General features: G+C 38.6%; 1 protein-coding gene across 1 annotated transcript in view; it reads left to right on the top strand.

The window, feature by feature from the left end:
* FAM117B (family with sequence similarity 117 member B) overlaps positions 1-13,088 on the top strand; it is a 139,305-nt gene extending 126,217 nt beyond the window's left edge. Inside the window, 1 exon segment of the mRNA XM_023510382.1 lies at positions 10,640-13,088. Coding sequence (XP_023366150.1) covers positions 10,640-10,958 — 319 coding nt within the window. The 3' untranslated portion in view covers positions 10,959-13,088.
* Positions 13,089-16,225: the final 3,137 nt, after the last annotated feature.

The raw sequence follows: 16,225 nt of genomic DNA, 5'->3' as shown, positions 1-16,225 counted from the left end.
ACTCTATCTCAAAAAAATAAAAAAGTCAGCTGCTTGGGCCTGGCGCAGAGGCTTAGTCCTATAATCCCAGCACTCTGGGAGGCCAACGCAGCTGGGTTGCCTGAGCTCATGAATTAGAGACCAGCCTGAGCTAGAGCAAGACCTTGTTTCTAAAAATAGCCATGCATTGTGGTGGGCCCCTGTTGTCCCAGCTACTTGGGAGGCTGAGGCAAGAGAATCGCTGAAGCCCACTGAGGTTGTTGTGATCTGTGATGCCATAGCACTCTACCGAGAGCAGCAAAGTGAGACTCTTAAAAAAAGAAACTGAATAGTAATACTTAATATCTGCTGCTATCTAGTTATTCAGATTTGCTCAATTGTCCCCCAAGTATCTTTTGTGGCTACATTTTTGTTCATTTGTTTGTTTTGCAGTTTTTGGCCAGGGCTGGGTTTGAACCCACAATCTCTGGCTTATGAAGTCAATGCCCTACTCCTTTGAGCCACAAGCACCACCTGTGGCTACATTTCTTTAACATATTTCCAGTCAAGTTCACACGTTGAATTTAGTAGTATATTTATTTAAGATACATCATGGACTTCACCCAGTATGGTGCCATTGCTGTGTGATCTCCTATACTCACATACTTTTGTTGGATGGTACTCTGTCACCTACTTCCTTTGTCACCTACTCTCTTTTTCAACTCAGTATTTGCCCAGAAAGTATACAGCCTTGTGTTTTCAGCAGTTAGAGTTTCTAGCTTTATGGACATGGGTCACTACAAAAGTTTTGAGGAGGTCCATTATTTCACTTCCAAGAAACATTGTCAACAGCATCCTTTTTGACTCACCCACGTTGTTTCAACTTGCTTAACTCATCAGTGTTGCTGGGAAGGCTTCCTTTGTTTCCGTCTGGGCAGATTTTACGTTTTTTGATTTTTGTGTATCTCAAAACTTCTGTAATGAGCCATGTATAAAAGGTGATTGCAGGGTTTGAGGTATGTATGAGAGTCTCCAAATCAGGTAATGCACATTATTTGGGATACAGTGATAACCCACACCATCTCATCTCACTGTAGCTGTACCTTTTAGCTTTTTCTTACTTTGGAACCTACACTACAACATGGTCGTTGTCCATCCTCCTTCATTTCACACAGTTTGTCCTTTTCCTTTATCATGAAGATCCTGCAGTGATTTGAAATATGGCATACTTTTGTTTTTCTCATGTGCTCTCCTGGCAGTGCTTCCTGTAACCTAAATTCTGAATAATCTTGCCACACAAAGAACATTGTTTTTGAATCTCTTCAACTTCTTTACTGGGAAACACCAGCTGTTGGTCTTATATCTGCTTCTGTGATAGTAATTGAAAATTTTTGTTTGAGCAACTGTAAATTGTTTATTTGCCATGTCAGCCTTTAAGTTTTAACTAGTGCCATGTGAGCGTTTAAGAAAGTATTTTTGCTGGGCAGTGGCTCACACCTGTAATCCCAACACTTAGGAGGTCGAGGTGGGTAGATTGCCTGAGCTCACAGGTTCAAGACCAGCCTGAGCCAGAGTGAGACCTCATCTCTAAAAATAGCCAGGCATTGTGGTGGGCACCTGTAGTCCCAACTACTTAGGAGGCTGAAGCAAGCAAATTGCTTAAGCCCAGGAGTTTGAGGTTGCTGTGAGCAGTGATGCCACCATAGCACTCTACCAAGGGTGACAATAGGATACTCTGTCTCAAAAATGAAAAAAAGACAAGAATGGAAGAAAAAGTATCCAATGTACTCAGCCCTACTATGAAAATAATTTATAGCTTTCATATGAAAGCTATAATCCAATTATAGCCCAAGAATATGGGAAAAGGAGAGAGGGGAGGATGGGTGGTTGGAGGGTGATTGGTGGGATCACGCCTGTGGTTCATCTTAACAAGGGTACATATGAATCTTTCTAAATGTAAAATATAATAACTAAGAAAATGACATGAAGACCACATTAACCAGTTTGATGAAAATATTTCAGATTGTATATAAAAATAGTACACTGTACCCCATGACTGCATTAATGTACACAGCTATGATTTAATTAAAAAAAAAAAAAGAAGAAGAAGAAAAAAGGAAGTATTTTTGGCAGGGTGAGGTGGCTCGTGCCTGTAATCCTAGCACTCTGGAGGGCAAGGCAGATGGATTGCTTGAGATCAGGAGTTTGAGACCAGTTTGAGCCAGAGTGAGACTCCTGTCTGTTGAGTCTACTAAAAATAGAAACAAAAGATAGCCAGGCATAGTGGTTGGTGCCTTTAGTCTCAGCCTCTCAGGAGGCTGAGGCAGGAGGATTGCTTGAGCCTAAGTGTATGAAGTTGCTGTGAACTATGATGGCATCGCAGTACTGTACCCAGGGCAACAGAGTGAGACTCTATCTCAGAAAAAGAAAACAAAGTATTTTGCTTTTGTTCCATGGACCGTTTGGTCTTCTCTGATCTTACTATACCTTTATCTAAAGAGATATGTTTTGGACAGTTTCCTGTTACCGTTTCTTTGAATGAGCTTTTTACCCCTTGTTCTTGCTCAGCTCCTTCTTAAATACCAGTTATATCGTATAGTTATATTTTGCTCCTTTCATTCTTTTTTCTCCTCTGACTTGTATTTTCAAATAGCCTGTCTTCAAGTTCACTGATTCTTGATCCATTCTGCCTGATCCATTCCATTACTGAGAGTCACTAATGAATTTTTCAATTCTACAAGTGCATGTCTCTCTGAGTTCTAAGGTTTTGACTTTTAAAAATTATTTTAAACTCTTTGTTAAATTTCTGGTTTTCTGTGTTATCTTGGTGATCACTGAGTTTTCTTAAAACTGCTGTTTTGAATTCTTGGTCAGAGAACTCATACATTGCTATCTTTTTAGGGTTAGTCTCTGTTTCCTGATTTTGTCCATTTGGGAAGATCTTGGTTCCCTATTTGCTGTGAATATACAGCTTTGTCTTTGCATTGAAGGAGTAGTTATTCTAGTCTCCTCTACTTGGCTTGTTTTGGTTTATATTTGATATATTTGCTTAGAGATTGTTTACTATTTGGTTTCTGACTTCTTTTTGGGTCTAGGTAACATCTTAAGTCCAGGTTTGCCATGATTCTAGTAAATCGTTGGAGTGCTGCCTCTACAAAATAAAAGGTCTCAAAGAGGATATTACAGAAGAACATGATGGCTGGCTGAGGGTTCATGCCTAAGAGACGTATTGAATCTACCTCCTATAGTGTGGTGCTACTTGACAGCCACTCTGATTTGATGTCTTCTTTGGCAGAGTTACAGAGCAGAGGTTCCAGGACTAAAGGTGGTAGTCTCACCGCCACCCCTTGTCTTTGCCTGTCCTCAGCAATATGTCTCTCTTATGGCACTCATGATGTTTCCTGTGGGTTAGGGCAGGGACAGGTCTCTTGCCAAGGAACCCAAGATGGTGGGGAAGCTAGTTGTCTACTTCAGTCTCACTTTTTCTGGTATAGGAACTGAAAACTTTTGTAAATTGGTTGGAAATTTTCTACATGCTTGGTAATGGGCAGAATAAGGGAGAAGTGATATCATATGTCACTCCATCTGTGTTTTTTTTTTTTTTTCATTTCTCTGTGATCCTGGGAACTGTCTCATCTTCGTTATGAGTATTTGAGCTGTGAGATATTACGGGTGATAATCTGAGCACTGTATATTTGTTGTTTTTCTGTGGTGGGAGAGGGAGGCCAGCTCTGTTTTTGTGATGCTATTACGGAACCAGAAAGCAGAAAGGGGGTTATTCCATTAAGTAAAAATCAATTGACTCAAATGCACTTTTTTGGAGTTGAGCTCTTTGATTTACTCATTGGTGATTAGGATTTGCCTAAATGCAGAGAAATGGTTGATTGGCTCAAAAGCAATTTGAATTTCTCTTTTGGAAATGACTTTGAATATTTGTTATGTAGGTTAGTGTCCTGTGGAACCTGTTTTAGACTATTACATTTGGAAAATTTCTCAGGCTATAGTATCTATGCTATATACTACAATATCGTTTACATGTAAAGGAAGGGGAGAAAAGATAGGCAGGTGAGTGTGTAGATAAATCCATCAGAGAAACATGATGTAAAACCTCACATGTTACAGTGTTTTATGGTGCATAGATCTGCTATTAGGCAGACCTATTCCTTTTTAAAGTAAGGTTTATTATAAATTTTATTGATGTAAAGGATGTGTAGCACACAAAAACCTATTAATAATTTTAATTATGTTCTAAACCCAAAATTGGATTTCTTAGAAGTAATTTTAACCTTCTATCAATAAAATAAGTTACTCAAAGTCTAAAAATAGTTTCTTTTTGCCCAACCTAGCGTTAAAGCAGCTAAGGCAGATCATTGGTCCTAATTTTAAATTTTAGCTTGTCTAATCATTCTTTTAAGAATAGCTATCTAAGTCTTACTTTGGGTTTAAAGTAGTAACTCAACCTAAACTGGGGTTTGGCATGAGATAAGGGATAATCTCTAGTTTCTAGAAATGCCTATTTACCTGAACAAAAATAGGTAGTTGGATTTGGGCCCAGAAAGGGCAAAATCAGATTTTGCACTTCTGTCTCTATATTCTTTTTTCTATGTACCATAGCTCATACCATAGCCTTGCCAATTGCATGGAATTAATTCTTTTTTTTTTTTTTTTAGAGATAGTCTCACTTTCTTGCCCTCGGTAGAATGCCATGTATCACAGCTCACAGCAACCTCCAGCTCTGGGGCTTAGGTGATTCTCCTGCCTCAGCCTCCTGAGCAGCTGGGACTACAGGTGCCCACCACAACAACGGGCTATTTTTTTGTTGCAGTTTGGCCAGGGCTGGGTTTGAACAACCAGTTCTGAGATTTTTTTCTCTGTATGTTTCTTAAGTTGAAAGAATGCTTTGAAGTAATGTAGTACTTGCAGCTTTGATCCGATCAGTTAGACAAGTTATTACTCTCTTTATGTTATATTGTGTGAGGTATGTCATAAGTCTATTTTCACGAAAGCAGTAAGGAAGTTAAATGGTTTTTAGATTCCTGTCATTTAAAAAACAGTTCCACAACAAGAACTTTATCAAAGCCAAGAAGTTTCTTTGTGTTTCAGAAATGGGAGGTTTCATCCTAGAGGTCTGTTACCAGCCATATGTCTTAAGTCACTTTTATCAAGATAACCTAAAAAAAATAATTAAAAACCTAGGTTGAATGTGTTAAAAATAATTAGCTTTTTCTTCTGGGAGGAAGAATAGATTTTACTCTATAAAGATGAAAGTTACCTCAAATATTTTGTAGTATATAATGCATTTCCATATATAATATGCACCCATGTTTTTGGCCAAAACTTGGAGGAAAAATTTTTTTAATTTTAATTTTATAGGAGGGCAGAAGTGGCCACTTGGTGCCTCCCTTCTCTCATGAGAGGCATGAGGTGCGGAGCTGGCTACTGTGGAGGAACCAAGAGGCAGGTGAAAGTGGTCGGGATGACCTAACCACCTAACCTCCCTCAGCTGCCCCTGGCCCACCCTCACGCCCACATCGTTTCATTTCCTGTTCCCACCCATGTCTGTCAGTGGGATGTGGCCACAGCTACTCCACTGAGAACCCTAGTAGGCTTAATTCCCAAGGGGCTGGTTTGAGGGGCTGGGGCTGGCCCTGCCTGTGCCAGGTTCCAGACAGCAGATCCTTGTCCTTTCTAGGCTGCTTCATCTCTCACACAACTGGTTCCACTGTGAGGCCCCCAGGATATCACACTGAGGAGAAAGCCTTAAGTGAAGGTACCTCAGTGCAGTACCCTGCATTTTCATTTCTCTTCAGTGACTAGACTGTGATCTTGAGCCATCCAGACCTTAGGCACTCAGTAACTTCAGAATAGACGCTAGCCTTTCCCAGACTTGCAAATTGTACAAATCACCCAGGGAACTGGTTAAAATGAGACTCTTGAACCACACCCAAATACACTGAATCAACTCTCCAGGAAAAACATCTGGGTATCCATTCTGTTAACAAGTATCCTGGATAGTTCTAACTATTGGCAAGTTTGAAAAATCAAGCCAACTCAATAACTTGAGAGTTTGGACAAGTCAGATGCTCAAAATTACAATCTGTGGGCTCAGGTACCCCTGAGCTTTCATGTTTCATACCAGGTACCCTTGCAGACGGAAACTTCATGGGGACGAAGGCCCAAGGTACTAGTAGAACTAGGTCTCAGAACCAGGGTCTCCCAGACCCCCCAGTTCAGGGATCTTCCTCCAAGACTGGTGTCCCAGGGTCCTCAGAATAGGGCCAGCTGTGCACCCCAGAAAGGGCAGGGGTCTACTATCAGGACCCTGGAGCAGCTAGGGCCAGTCCTGGCCCCTCACACCAGCTTCCTGGGAAATTGTCAGGCTTCTTAGCAGAACAGCGGCTGTGGCTGCATTCCTACTGATGGACATGAATGGGAATGGGAAATGAGAGGATGTGGGGATGAGGGTGGGTTGGGAGGGGACGTTTGGCAGAGGTTGGCGCTTAGATGGTCTGGACCACTCTCACCTGCTTTCTGAGCTTGCTGCAGCTTCTACACTGCAGCCAGCTCAGGGCCTCACGCCTCTTCCAATAGAAGGAGGTGACACTGCATGGTCATGTCCGCCCTCCTTTTGCCAAAGCCATGACACTAACCATTGTGTGCTGTTGGCAGCATGTTCACTTCCAGGGTGGCAGCAGTAGCAGTGGCCAGGCAGGCTGGAGGCTCCTGCAGCTGCAGTGCCTGCCCAGTGGGGGCAGGGGGGGCAATGGTGGAGGAGGGAGTAACACATAGGGAGTGCAATTATCATATACCAAGGTATTTTGCATACAGATACCATTATTGCTTTCTAGAGTTACCTTTTAATGCATAGCATATATAAAAGACCTAAAAACATTTATATGGATATGAAATTAGTGCTATCTATATATAATGTACATACTTATTTTTCTCTCAGAAAATTGGTTAAAAAGTACAAAGTACAGTAATTCTGTCTTCAAAGGAAAATTCAAGCATCATTTAACTATAGAAATATAATCCCAGTCTCCTCTTTTCTAAGGAATTGAAAACCATACTCTCAGCTGATTAAAATAGGAGGAGTATGTATTCTTATCAGAAATATATCCAGATGTACCTATGGCTTGTTAAGTTTTCACTGTAGTCAAGAAGGAATAGCGTACTGGTAAAACATAATTTAAATGATGTCCTTTTCCTTGTTCTTAAATTGTTGTACTTCCAGAGCTACCCATGGATATTGGTCAGTAGTAATCACTAAAATCTGCCCACTTAATCATTGTCTACTTGGAACACACATCTTTTTTGTGCCAACTCTTAAGTCTGTTATTCACTCATTCTTCAAATCCCACCTCAGATGATAATTTACTTTTTCCAGACTCTTCCTTTTCCTCCCAGCCCTATGTTATCTACTCCCTTGTGATGTCTCTAAACTTTCTTTTCTTTCTTTTTTTTTTTTTTTTTTTTGAGACAGAGTCTCAGGCTGTCGCCCTGGGTAGAGTGCTATGGCATCATAACTCACAGCAACCTCCAACTTGGGCTCAAAGGATCCTCTTGTCTCAGTTTTTCTATTTTTAGTAGAGAAAGGGTGGTCTCGCTTTTGCTCATGCTAGCCTCAAACTTGTGAGCTCAAGTAATCCACTCTCCTCGGCCTCCCGGAGTGCTGGGATTTACAGGCATGAGCCACTATGCGCGGCTGATGTCTCTAAACTTTCAACAAACCTTTGTTACCATATCTACCAGTCTTTTGACAGAGTCCTTAATGTCTTCTGCATTCTGGACAACTTTGGCTGTCTGGTAAAGCTTATAGATCCCTTTTCTGAATAATGGTTTGAATGCCTTAAAACAGTAAGATTATAAAGCAGACTATGTTGAAATACAGTTCTGTCCTAGCATTCTCTTCCTCAACTATAAATTTAGTCCATCTGTTCCTTATTGTTTCATCTTTATGTCCTCAGAACCTCATTCATACTCAGCACACTTAGATTCTTAAGAGTTTTGAAATATACCATTGCATCATGCCCATTAGGTGAGGTTCCCTCCCCCCGAATACCCTTGCTCCTCCCATATCCCCTCCTCTCCTCTCCTCTTCCCTTCTACTTTCTGGACTATAGTTATGTTTTGCCATTCGTATGAGTGTGTAGGTGATTTCATAATAGTATTGAGTACACTGGATACTTTTTTTTCCATTCTTGAGATACTTTACTAAGAAGAATATGTTCCAGCTCCATTCAGGTTAACAAAAAAGATGTGAAATCGCCATCTTTTTATGGCTGCATAGTATTCCATGGTGTACATATACCATAATTTGTTAATCTATTCATGGGTGGATGAGCACTTGGGCTGTTTCCCATGTCTTGGCTATTAGTAATTGGGCTGCAGTAAAGATTCTGGTGCAGATGTCTTTGTTGTAAAATAAGTTTTGATCATCTGGGTATATACCTAGTAGAGGAATTGCAGGATCAAATGGAAGGTCTACTTTTAGTTCCTTGAGTGTTCTCCAAATGTCTTTCCAAAAAGGTCGTATTAGATTGCATTCTCACCAGCAGTGTAGAAGTGTTCCCTTTTCTCCACATCCACGCCAACATCTGTAGTTTTGGGATTTTTACTGGAGTTAGATGATATCTCAAAGTGGTTTTGATTTGCATTTCTCTGATGATTAAGGATGATGAGCATTTTTTGATGTGTTTGTAGGCCATGCGCTTGTCTTCATCAGAGAAGTTTCTGTTCAAGTCTCTTGCCCACACAAGTGTTTTCCCTGCACTTTCTTCTAGTATTTTCATAGTTACATGTCTTAAGTTTAAATCTTTTATCCAGTGAGAATCAATTTTTGTGAAAGGTGGGGGTCCAGTTTCAGTCTGCTACAGGTCGCCAGCCAGTTCACCAAACACCATTTGTTAAATAGGAAGTCTTTTTCCCCCACTGAATATTTTTGATAGGTCTGTCGAAGATCAAATGACAATAGGTAGTGGGGTTCATCTCTTGGTTCTCTATTCTGTTCCATAAATCTACCACTCTGTTTTTGTGCCAGTACCATGCTGTTTTGATCACTTATAGATTTATAGTATGGCCTGAAGTCTGGTAATGTGATACCTCCTGATTTGTTCTTATTTCTGAGTAATGTATTTGCTATCTGAAGTTTTTTCTGATTCCATATAAAACAAAGTACTATTTTTTCAAGTTCTTTAAAGTATGACAATGGTGCTTTAATAGGGATTGCATTAAATCTGTAAATTGCTTTGGGTAGTATGGACATTTTAACAATGTTGATTCTTCCCAGCCATGAGCATGGTATGTTTTTCCATTTGTAAACATCTTTAGCTATTTTTCTCAGAGTTTCATAGTTCTCCTATAAAGGTCTTTCACGTCCTTTGTTAGGTAAATTCCCAGATATTTCATCTTCTTTGGCACTATTATAAAAGGAATAGAGTCCTTGATTGTATTTTCAGCTTAACTATTGTTGGCATATATAAAAGCTGACTTGTAAGTATTGATTTTGTATCCTGAGATACTGCTGTGTTCCTTGATCAATTCTAAGAGTTTTGAAGTTGAGTCCCTGGGATTTTCCAGGTATCAGATTGTTTTTATTGAACCAAATCATTGGGGTAGATGACAGTCAACCTTTCTTGATATATTTAGGTTCTCCCAACTTAATTTTGTGGCCTTCCCATGCATTTCAATGATTAAACTTTTTAATATTTTTAATTTTCAGGGAATACCATTAAATACCAATATCCTTTTCAACAATTTGGGTTCATTTTCAGGAGGACCTGCAAACAGGGAAGAATTTGCCTTCAATAAAAAACTTAAAAAGTAAAGGAGTTTTTATCACATTTACAGTATGTTGCTTAGAAAAACCATCGCAGTTAATTCAGAGAATTGTTTCAAAGAGAGTTTTAAAAGCACTTGAGGAGAAACCCCATTTCTACTAAAGTTTAATCATTCCATGGTAGAACTTAGAAAAGATAGGTATTATATCCTTAATTTCCTTGCCATCTCCCTTCAGAATAGTATAGACCTTTGACAAACCATGGTAGTGGAACATATTTTTGTCTATAAACATCTTGCTTTTTCTTTTGCTTTAGGAAATTCATTATTGTATTGCTTGTCTTAAGTCTTCATTGTAATGCAGTGGTCAGCAACCTGAGCCCCTTGCTCAGGGAACTTGGAGTCTCCAGGAACTGAAAGCGTTAATGATGAATGGGGTTCTACTGGCATTCTAAGATACATATTGGTATCATATGTCTAGTAGCATTTTGGCCCTTGGCATTTGAAGCTTTTTGTTTGTTTTTTTGAGACAGAGTCTCACTTTGTCGCCCTCAGTAGAGTTCTGTCGTGTCACAGCTCACAGCAACCTCAAACTCCTGGGCTCAAACAATTCTCTTGCCTCAGCCTCCCAAGTAGCTAGGACTACAGGTGCCCCACCAGAGTGTCCAGCTATTTTTAGAGATGGGGGTCTCACTCTTGCTCAGGCTGATCTCAAACCTGCAAGGTCAAGCAATCCACCTGCCTTGGCTTCCCAGAGTGCTGGGATTACAGGCAGGCATTTGAAGTTTTTAGCTTGAGTTTTATATTCCTTTTATGTATCTATAAGTTATCAGTTTTTTAAAAATGAGTTTTTCCCTAGTGTTAAGTTTACTTAAAAGTATTGAGTTATCTGTTTTATGTCTAGGCCAAAACAACTTCATGAAATCCCAGCCTTTTACTGTCCTGACAAAAACAAGGTGAATTTCATTCCTAAAAGCGGCTCTGCTTTCTGCCTCGTCAGCATCCTCAAGCCACTTCTTCCCACCCCAGATCTTACCCTTAAGGGCTCTGGCCATAGCCTGACAGTCACCACTGGCATGACAACCACTCTGCTACAGCCTATAGCTGTGGCCTCCCTGTCTACAAACACAGAGCAAGACCGAGTCTCTCGAGGAACAAGTACAGTCATGCCATCACCTTCTCTGCTGCCACCACCAGAACCAATTGAGGAAGCTGAAGGGTAGGTCCCAGTGGTACGTGGCCATTGTTCTGAGAAACTGAGAACCTCCTTGGATCATTTGACTGTGATGGCTTCATGTGTTCCCATTTAGCTGTGATGTGCTCCAGCTTTCCAGTGATGTGTGACAGTGAGGCTTCTGGAAGAACAGCCCCTCTGACAGCTCTACCCCACTCATGAAGGCCAACCCTCAGTGCTTAGCCTGCTTTTTCTTAAAGCACTGATGGAAACAAGAAAGGTCTCATTCTTTACTTTGGAAGGACAGTATCGAATTGTTTTTTGTTTTCAAATTAAACTTATTTAAAAAAACAACACATAAAACCTGATTCTTGCAAACATAATTCCCAAAGCAACATGCAAACAATGCTGCAAGAACCACCTTTTATATGAAAATGACTATTTTATAATACCAATGTTACATTTTCTGAAACATAGCAAACAGGACATTCAAAAGATTCTTTGGTGGCCTCTGTTTCGGTTCCCTTTCTAGATGTATGCTTTTCTCAGCTGGGCTTTGGGACCAAAGGGATTGTTGACATTTTCCCAGCAATCTTAATCTCATGACTGTGTTCTTCTCCCAAACAAGGATTGATAAGTAAATACATTGAATAAGTATATATAAAAAGAGATAAAAAGCAATATCCGTACATTGTGTAATTTATGTTTTTTGATGTCAAGTTTGTGCTTTGGGTGAAATATTTGTAAGACTGTTTTCTTCACTATTGTATACATTTCACTACGTGGTCAGAAAATTGAAGACAAGTGCTTTAATATGTTCTCATCCGTATTGGAACTTTAAGTCAGTGAGCCAAAAGGAAACTACCCCGTGTTGACTGCTAGCTAAGAGTAAGAAGTCCCTTTGGTTTTCTGTGAAATAGTATATGACACAATCTCCTTCCCTCCTTCACCACAAGTGTCATTCTGCCTTTGTCACTGTATCATAGCCCCAAGAGACCCTGAAGTGGCTGTGCATGGATTTCCTCCTTTGCTTTTGTGATGTTGTTGTCTTGTGGATTTGGTTGGGGTTAGTAGTTTGCCAGGAGTGTAATCCATTGAATAGCAATCTGTAGCCACAGAATCTTGCAACTGACATTTTCTTTATGGTGATTGGCACCAAGATTTGTTACCTACAGATTTGCTGGTTTCCCCTCCACCGTTCCAGTGAGGAAAATAGACAAGAAGGACTTTGGAGCATAAACAACAGGCACCTTTGAAAACCCCATACATTTCTGGATTAGGGCTCATCTAATACAAATCACTGCCGATAGCACACATGACAGTAGTATTCCATTTCTGGGTATCTGGTAGTGAGATAAAGGAACAGCTCTTCTAAAAGAGTTTCAGTAAACAGTGTTGATAAAAAAGCATCCTTTTCATATCTTCATATATTATCTCATGCTGCAATAATTTACTGTTCCTTTAAATATTACAGGCAGAAAAGGTTTTAAAATCATTATAAAAGGATACAGTTTAGGTTGATATGTCAGCTAGTCCAGACATAGTCCATCAAGGAAAGCCTAGTGGCAGCAATAACTCTTCTGAAAGGACTTCCTATACTCATGCACCTTTAAAACATCTAAGTAATTTAAAATAAGCCCTGTTCGTTTTAAAATGGGGATATAGTTAGATAAATCAAATAAATTCAAACATTTGAATAAATCTGTCAAGTTTTAGTTGGTAAGATAGATGAATTGTGTACTTTTTCCACCCAAAACTAACTCAGTACATTATGACTTCTCAGTCAGTAAAAACTCAGTTATTTGGTGTCTAAATTTTCTGATTGAAACTGATTCTTTCCCTTCTTTGTTATGCATTTTGTCTTTACCATTTCATCACTTGAGTATTCGCCCTATCACAATATAGAAGAAAAGGTAAAACTGAAGTCAGGTGAGTTGCTATAAATGGGGGAGGGGGTAGGTAAAAACTTAAAAAAAAAGCCCTTCAGTTTTTTTATTACTTGAATTTCATTAAATCTATGTTCTTTCTCTGGAGTACACTTCAGTTCCTCTTCTGTCTCTTTATCTCCTCTAGTCACAAGGGTGTTTTACAACTAGAATGCTACTTTGTAAACAGATTTTTCTCTCATTTTCTCTGTGTGTACTTTTGTCTAATTCATATATTTCTGTAGAGTTTCATATATCTTTAATTCAAAATTAGAATGGAAAAGTAAGTTTCAGGTTTATTATTTATAGCCTTATAAATGGAACTTCAGTCTAATGTTTGGTTATAGGGCAAATGTGAATCTGCAGGTAAATGAATTGTATGGCTACCAGATATATACCTTGGGTTTGGGAGAAATAGCCTGAGATTTGGGAGAAAAAAAAATGTATTAGATATAAAACAATGCTAACTGCCAGTGCCAAAGGGCTACTTTTTAAGCATATAAGCTTTATCACAGTCTTAAAAATATTAACCATACATTCATTCAACTGTTTTATTTAATCTTTGGTTAAATAAGGTGGTTTTTTAAAAAGTGGGTCTGCAACTTTCCAGTGAAATATGACACTGTTCTCAACAGAATGCATAATATTGTTTTCTAAAATTATACTCTATAATTCTGTAGAAAACTGTACAGACGGTAAATAGAATAGCTTCGATAACAATTATAATTTAATTTTTTAAATTTTAAATAAATTGACTTCCATCATAGTAAAAACGAAGAAATGGGTGGCATGTATCTTTCAGCGAAAGTAGCTATTCTCTTTGTCAGTCTTAGTTATTTTTTTACCCTTAAGCAATTTCTTCCTTGTGATAAAACATATAAATTTACTGTTTCTGATCATGACTAAGTCTTAACTTGTCATGGCTTTTGTGAACAATTACGCTTTTTAAAAATACTAGTTTTGCCTCTTAATTATAGTGAGCATGGATGCCAAAATTATTTTTGAACTAGATTATTCAGTTTGTTTAAAATGTTTCTTATGCTTATGACCGCAGTCCAAATCAGTCTTCTAGAAGGTGCTCTTGCTAACTGGGATATCTGACAACCTGAAAGGCTTTTTCCTCCCATTTTAAATGGTTGGTTTTCACTGGAAATAGGTATAAAAAGGGTGGTATTTATAGCCTTTTTATGTCCAAGATTAGGACTGGATTAAGGAAAATAAAAGAAAATTGCCTTTACTAAATTTACTATTCTAAACTTAAAATTCATTCCTTATGCTTGGAATTTTGATGTTTCAAAACTGAACAAGTAGAAATGCTGCATTTACAAAATAAAGCTAAAAATACTTAACTCCACACTTTACATTTGACTCTGCCTAAATTAATAAGCAAAGCAGCCCTAAACAATATTTTGTTTATATAATCCCGTTGAAGAATATAATTTGCTTTTTTAAAACTCTCCATCTTTCATGTCTGTTGAAGCTGTATAAATCTTTTTAAAAGTTTTAAAAAAATTTGTCTAACGATTCTCCCCAAACAGCATTTCCAATGGTGATAGATACTATTACTATGTACTTATGTACTCCCTGTACCTGAACCCTTGTTGCTGCCTCACAAGAAAATAAAACTTTTATGTTTAAAATAAAGTCTGTTCTTCTTGAGAATTTTTCCTGTGAATTTTTATGAATATTGTCTCAAATTCTTATTTCTTTTCAGACTGTCTAGCCTGAAACAACTTATAAATGGTGTGTTTTTTACAGATTGATGGAAAAATGTGTTCGTGTTCAGCAGCAGGTTCCTTGCTACTTCTTACTTGCTGTAGAACTGAAATTAGCAGATCTTTGTGCTTAGCACAAACATGAACAAACATTAAAATAAGCACACTGAAAGAAACATGTATATGCACATATAAGTAATTCATTACTTCACAGCTAGAGATGAGCTGGCTGGGGCAGACTTAATTTCATTCTTAATGATACAGAAGTTTTCTTTTGTTCCTGCTAAATCTGCCATTTTCTTCTTTTGTGACAATGTTTTATTTATATATGCAAGACATGTTTAGGCAAAGGGGTTTAGACTCCTAACACAACAGAGCTAAACAGAGCTGGTCCCAAGGCTGTACTGTAAACTCTTGGAAAGCAGGGACACATTTTAAGTGAAGTAAAAATTTTCAGAAAATTATTTCTGAAGGAAAAAGTTAAGAGAATCTCTAAAATTGGCACACAGTTTTCTCCCTTTTTCTCTTTTCCTTCCACCTTTAAAGAAGGTGAGAGAGCAAATATGTGACATGCAGTAGTTGTAGTATACTCTCTATACCAGTTACCTACTAATGTATATCAAATATCAAGGGGTTTTCCTTGCTAAGCTTGTGCTTTGAAAATGTACTTTTAAGGGGGCTGAGTACGGTGGCTTACACTTATAATCCTAGCACTCTGGGAGGCCGAGGCAGATAGATTGCTTGAGCTCAGGAGTTCTTGACCAGCCTGAGCAAGAACGACATCACATCTCTAAAAATAGCCAGATGTTGTGTGCAGGCGCCTATAGTCCCAGTTGCTCAGGAGGCTGAGGCAAGACAATTGCCTAAGCCCAGGAGTTGAAGGTTGCTATGAGCTGTGATGCCACAACATTCTGTTAAGGACAACAAAACAAGACTCTTGTCCTCCAAAAAAAAAAAAAATGTACTTTAATAATCTACATAGTATAATAATACCAAGAGTGTTTGTATTTCCTTGATACAGTGTTTTTCAAGTTGTGTGGGTCTTGAAATGAATTAAATGGGTTCAACCAAATCGGTAAAAAAAATATAACAGAATAAAAAATAAGTATGTTAACACACAGAGTATTTTTGTGTCTAAAACTCTTGTTAGAGAAATATAATCTACTTACTAGCTTGTAATGCAAAAATTCTATCTTATTAAGGGCCAGGCCTTCATACCTGTAGCCTTGTACTTGGAGAGGCTGAGGTGGAAGGATTACTTGAAGCAAGTGTAAGCTCAGCCTGAGCAACACAGCGAGACCCCATCTCTACAAAAAATAGAAAAATTAGCTCGGCCTGGTGGTACATGGCTCTTAGGAGGCTGAGGCAAAAGGATAAATTGAGCTCTGGGGTTTGCAGCGTCCATGAAATACGACCATGCCACTGCACTCCAGCCTAAGCAACAGAACAAGACCTGTCTCAAAAAAACAAAAAAAAGAGGTGTTGGTATTGTTGCAGATTATGTATCAGTGGTCCATTGTCTTGTTTGTTCTCTGTCCTCTTCATTGCTACAACTACTAGCACTTGGTTTAGAGGGTCAAAAGAAAAGAAGCTAGTTAGGCAGCAGTTCCTGACCAAGGAGGTCAGCCCTGGCTTTTAATGTTGCTATAGCTACAGAAATTTTTTTTTTTTTTTTT

Source organism: Otolemur garnettii, unplaced genomic scaffold (genome assembly GCF_000181295.1).
Source record: "Otolemur garnettii isolate 467f Iridium unplaced genomic scaffold, OtoGar3 scaffold00013, whole genome shotgun sequence".
Lineage (NCBI taxonomy): Eukaryota > Metazoa > Chordata > Mammalia > Primates > Galagidae > Otolemur > Otolemur garnettii.
Note: the sequence above shows the minus strand (reverse complement) of the source record. Positions and strands in the feature narration are given on the sequence as shown.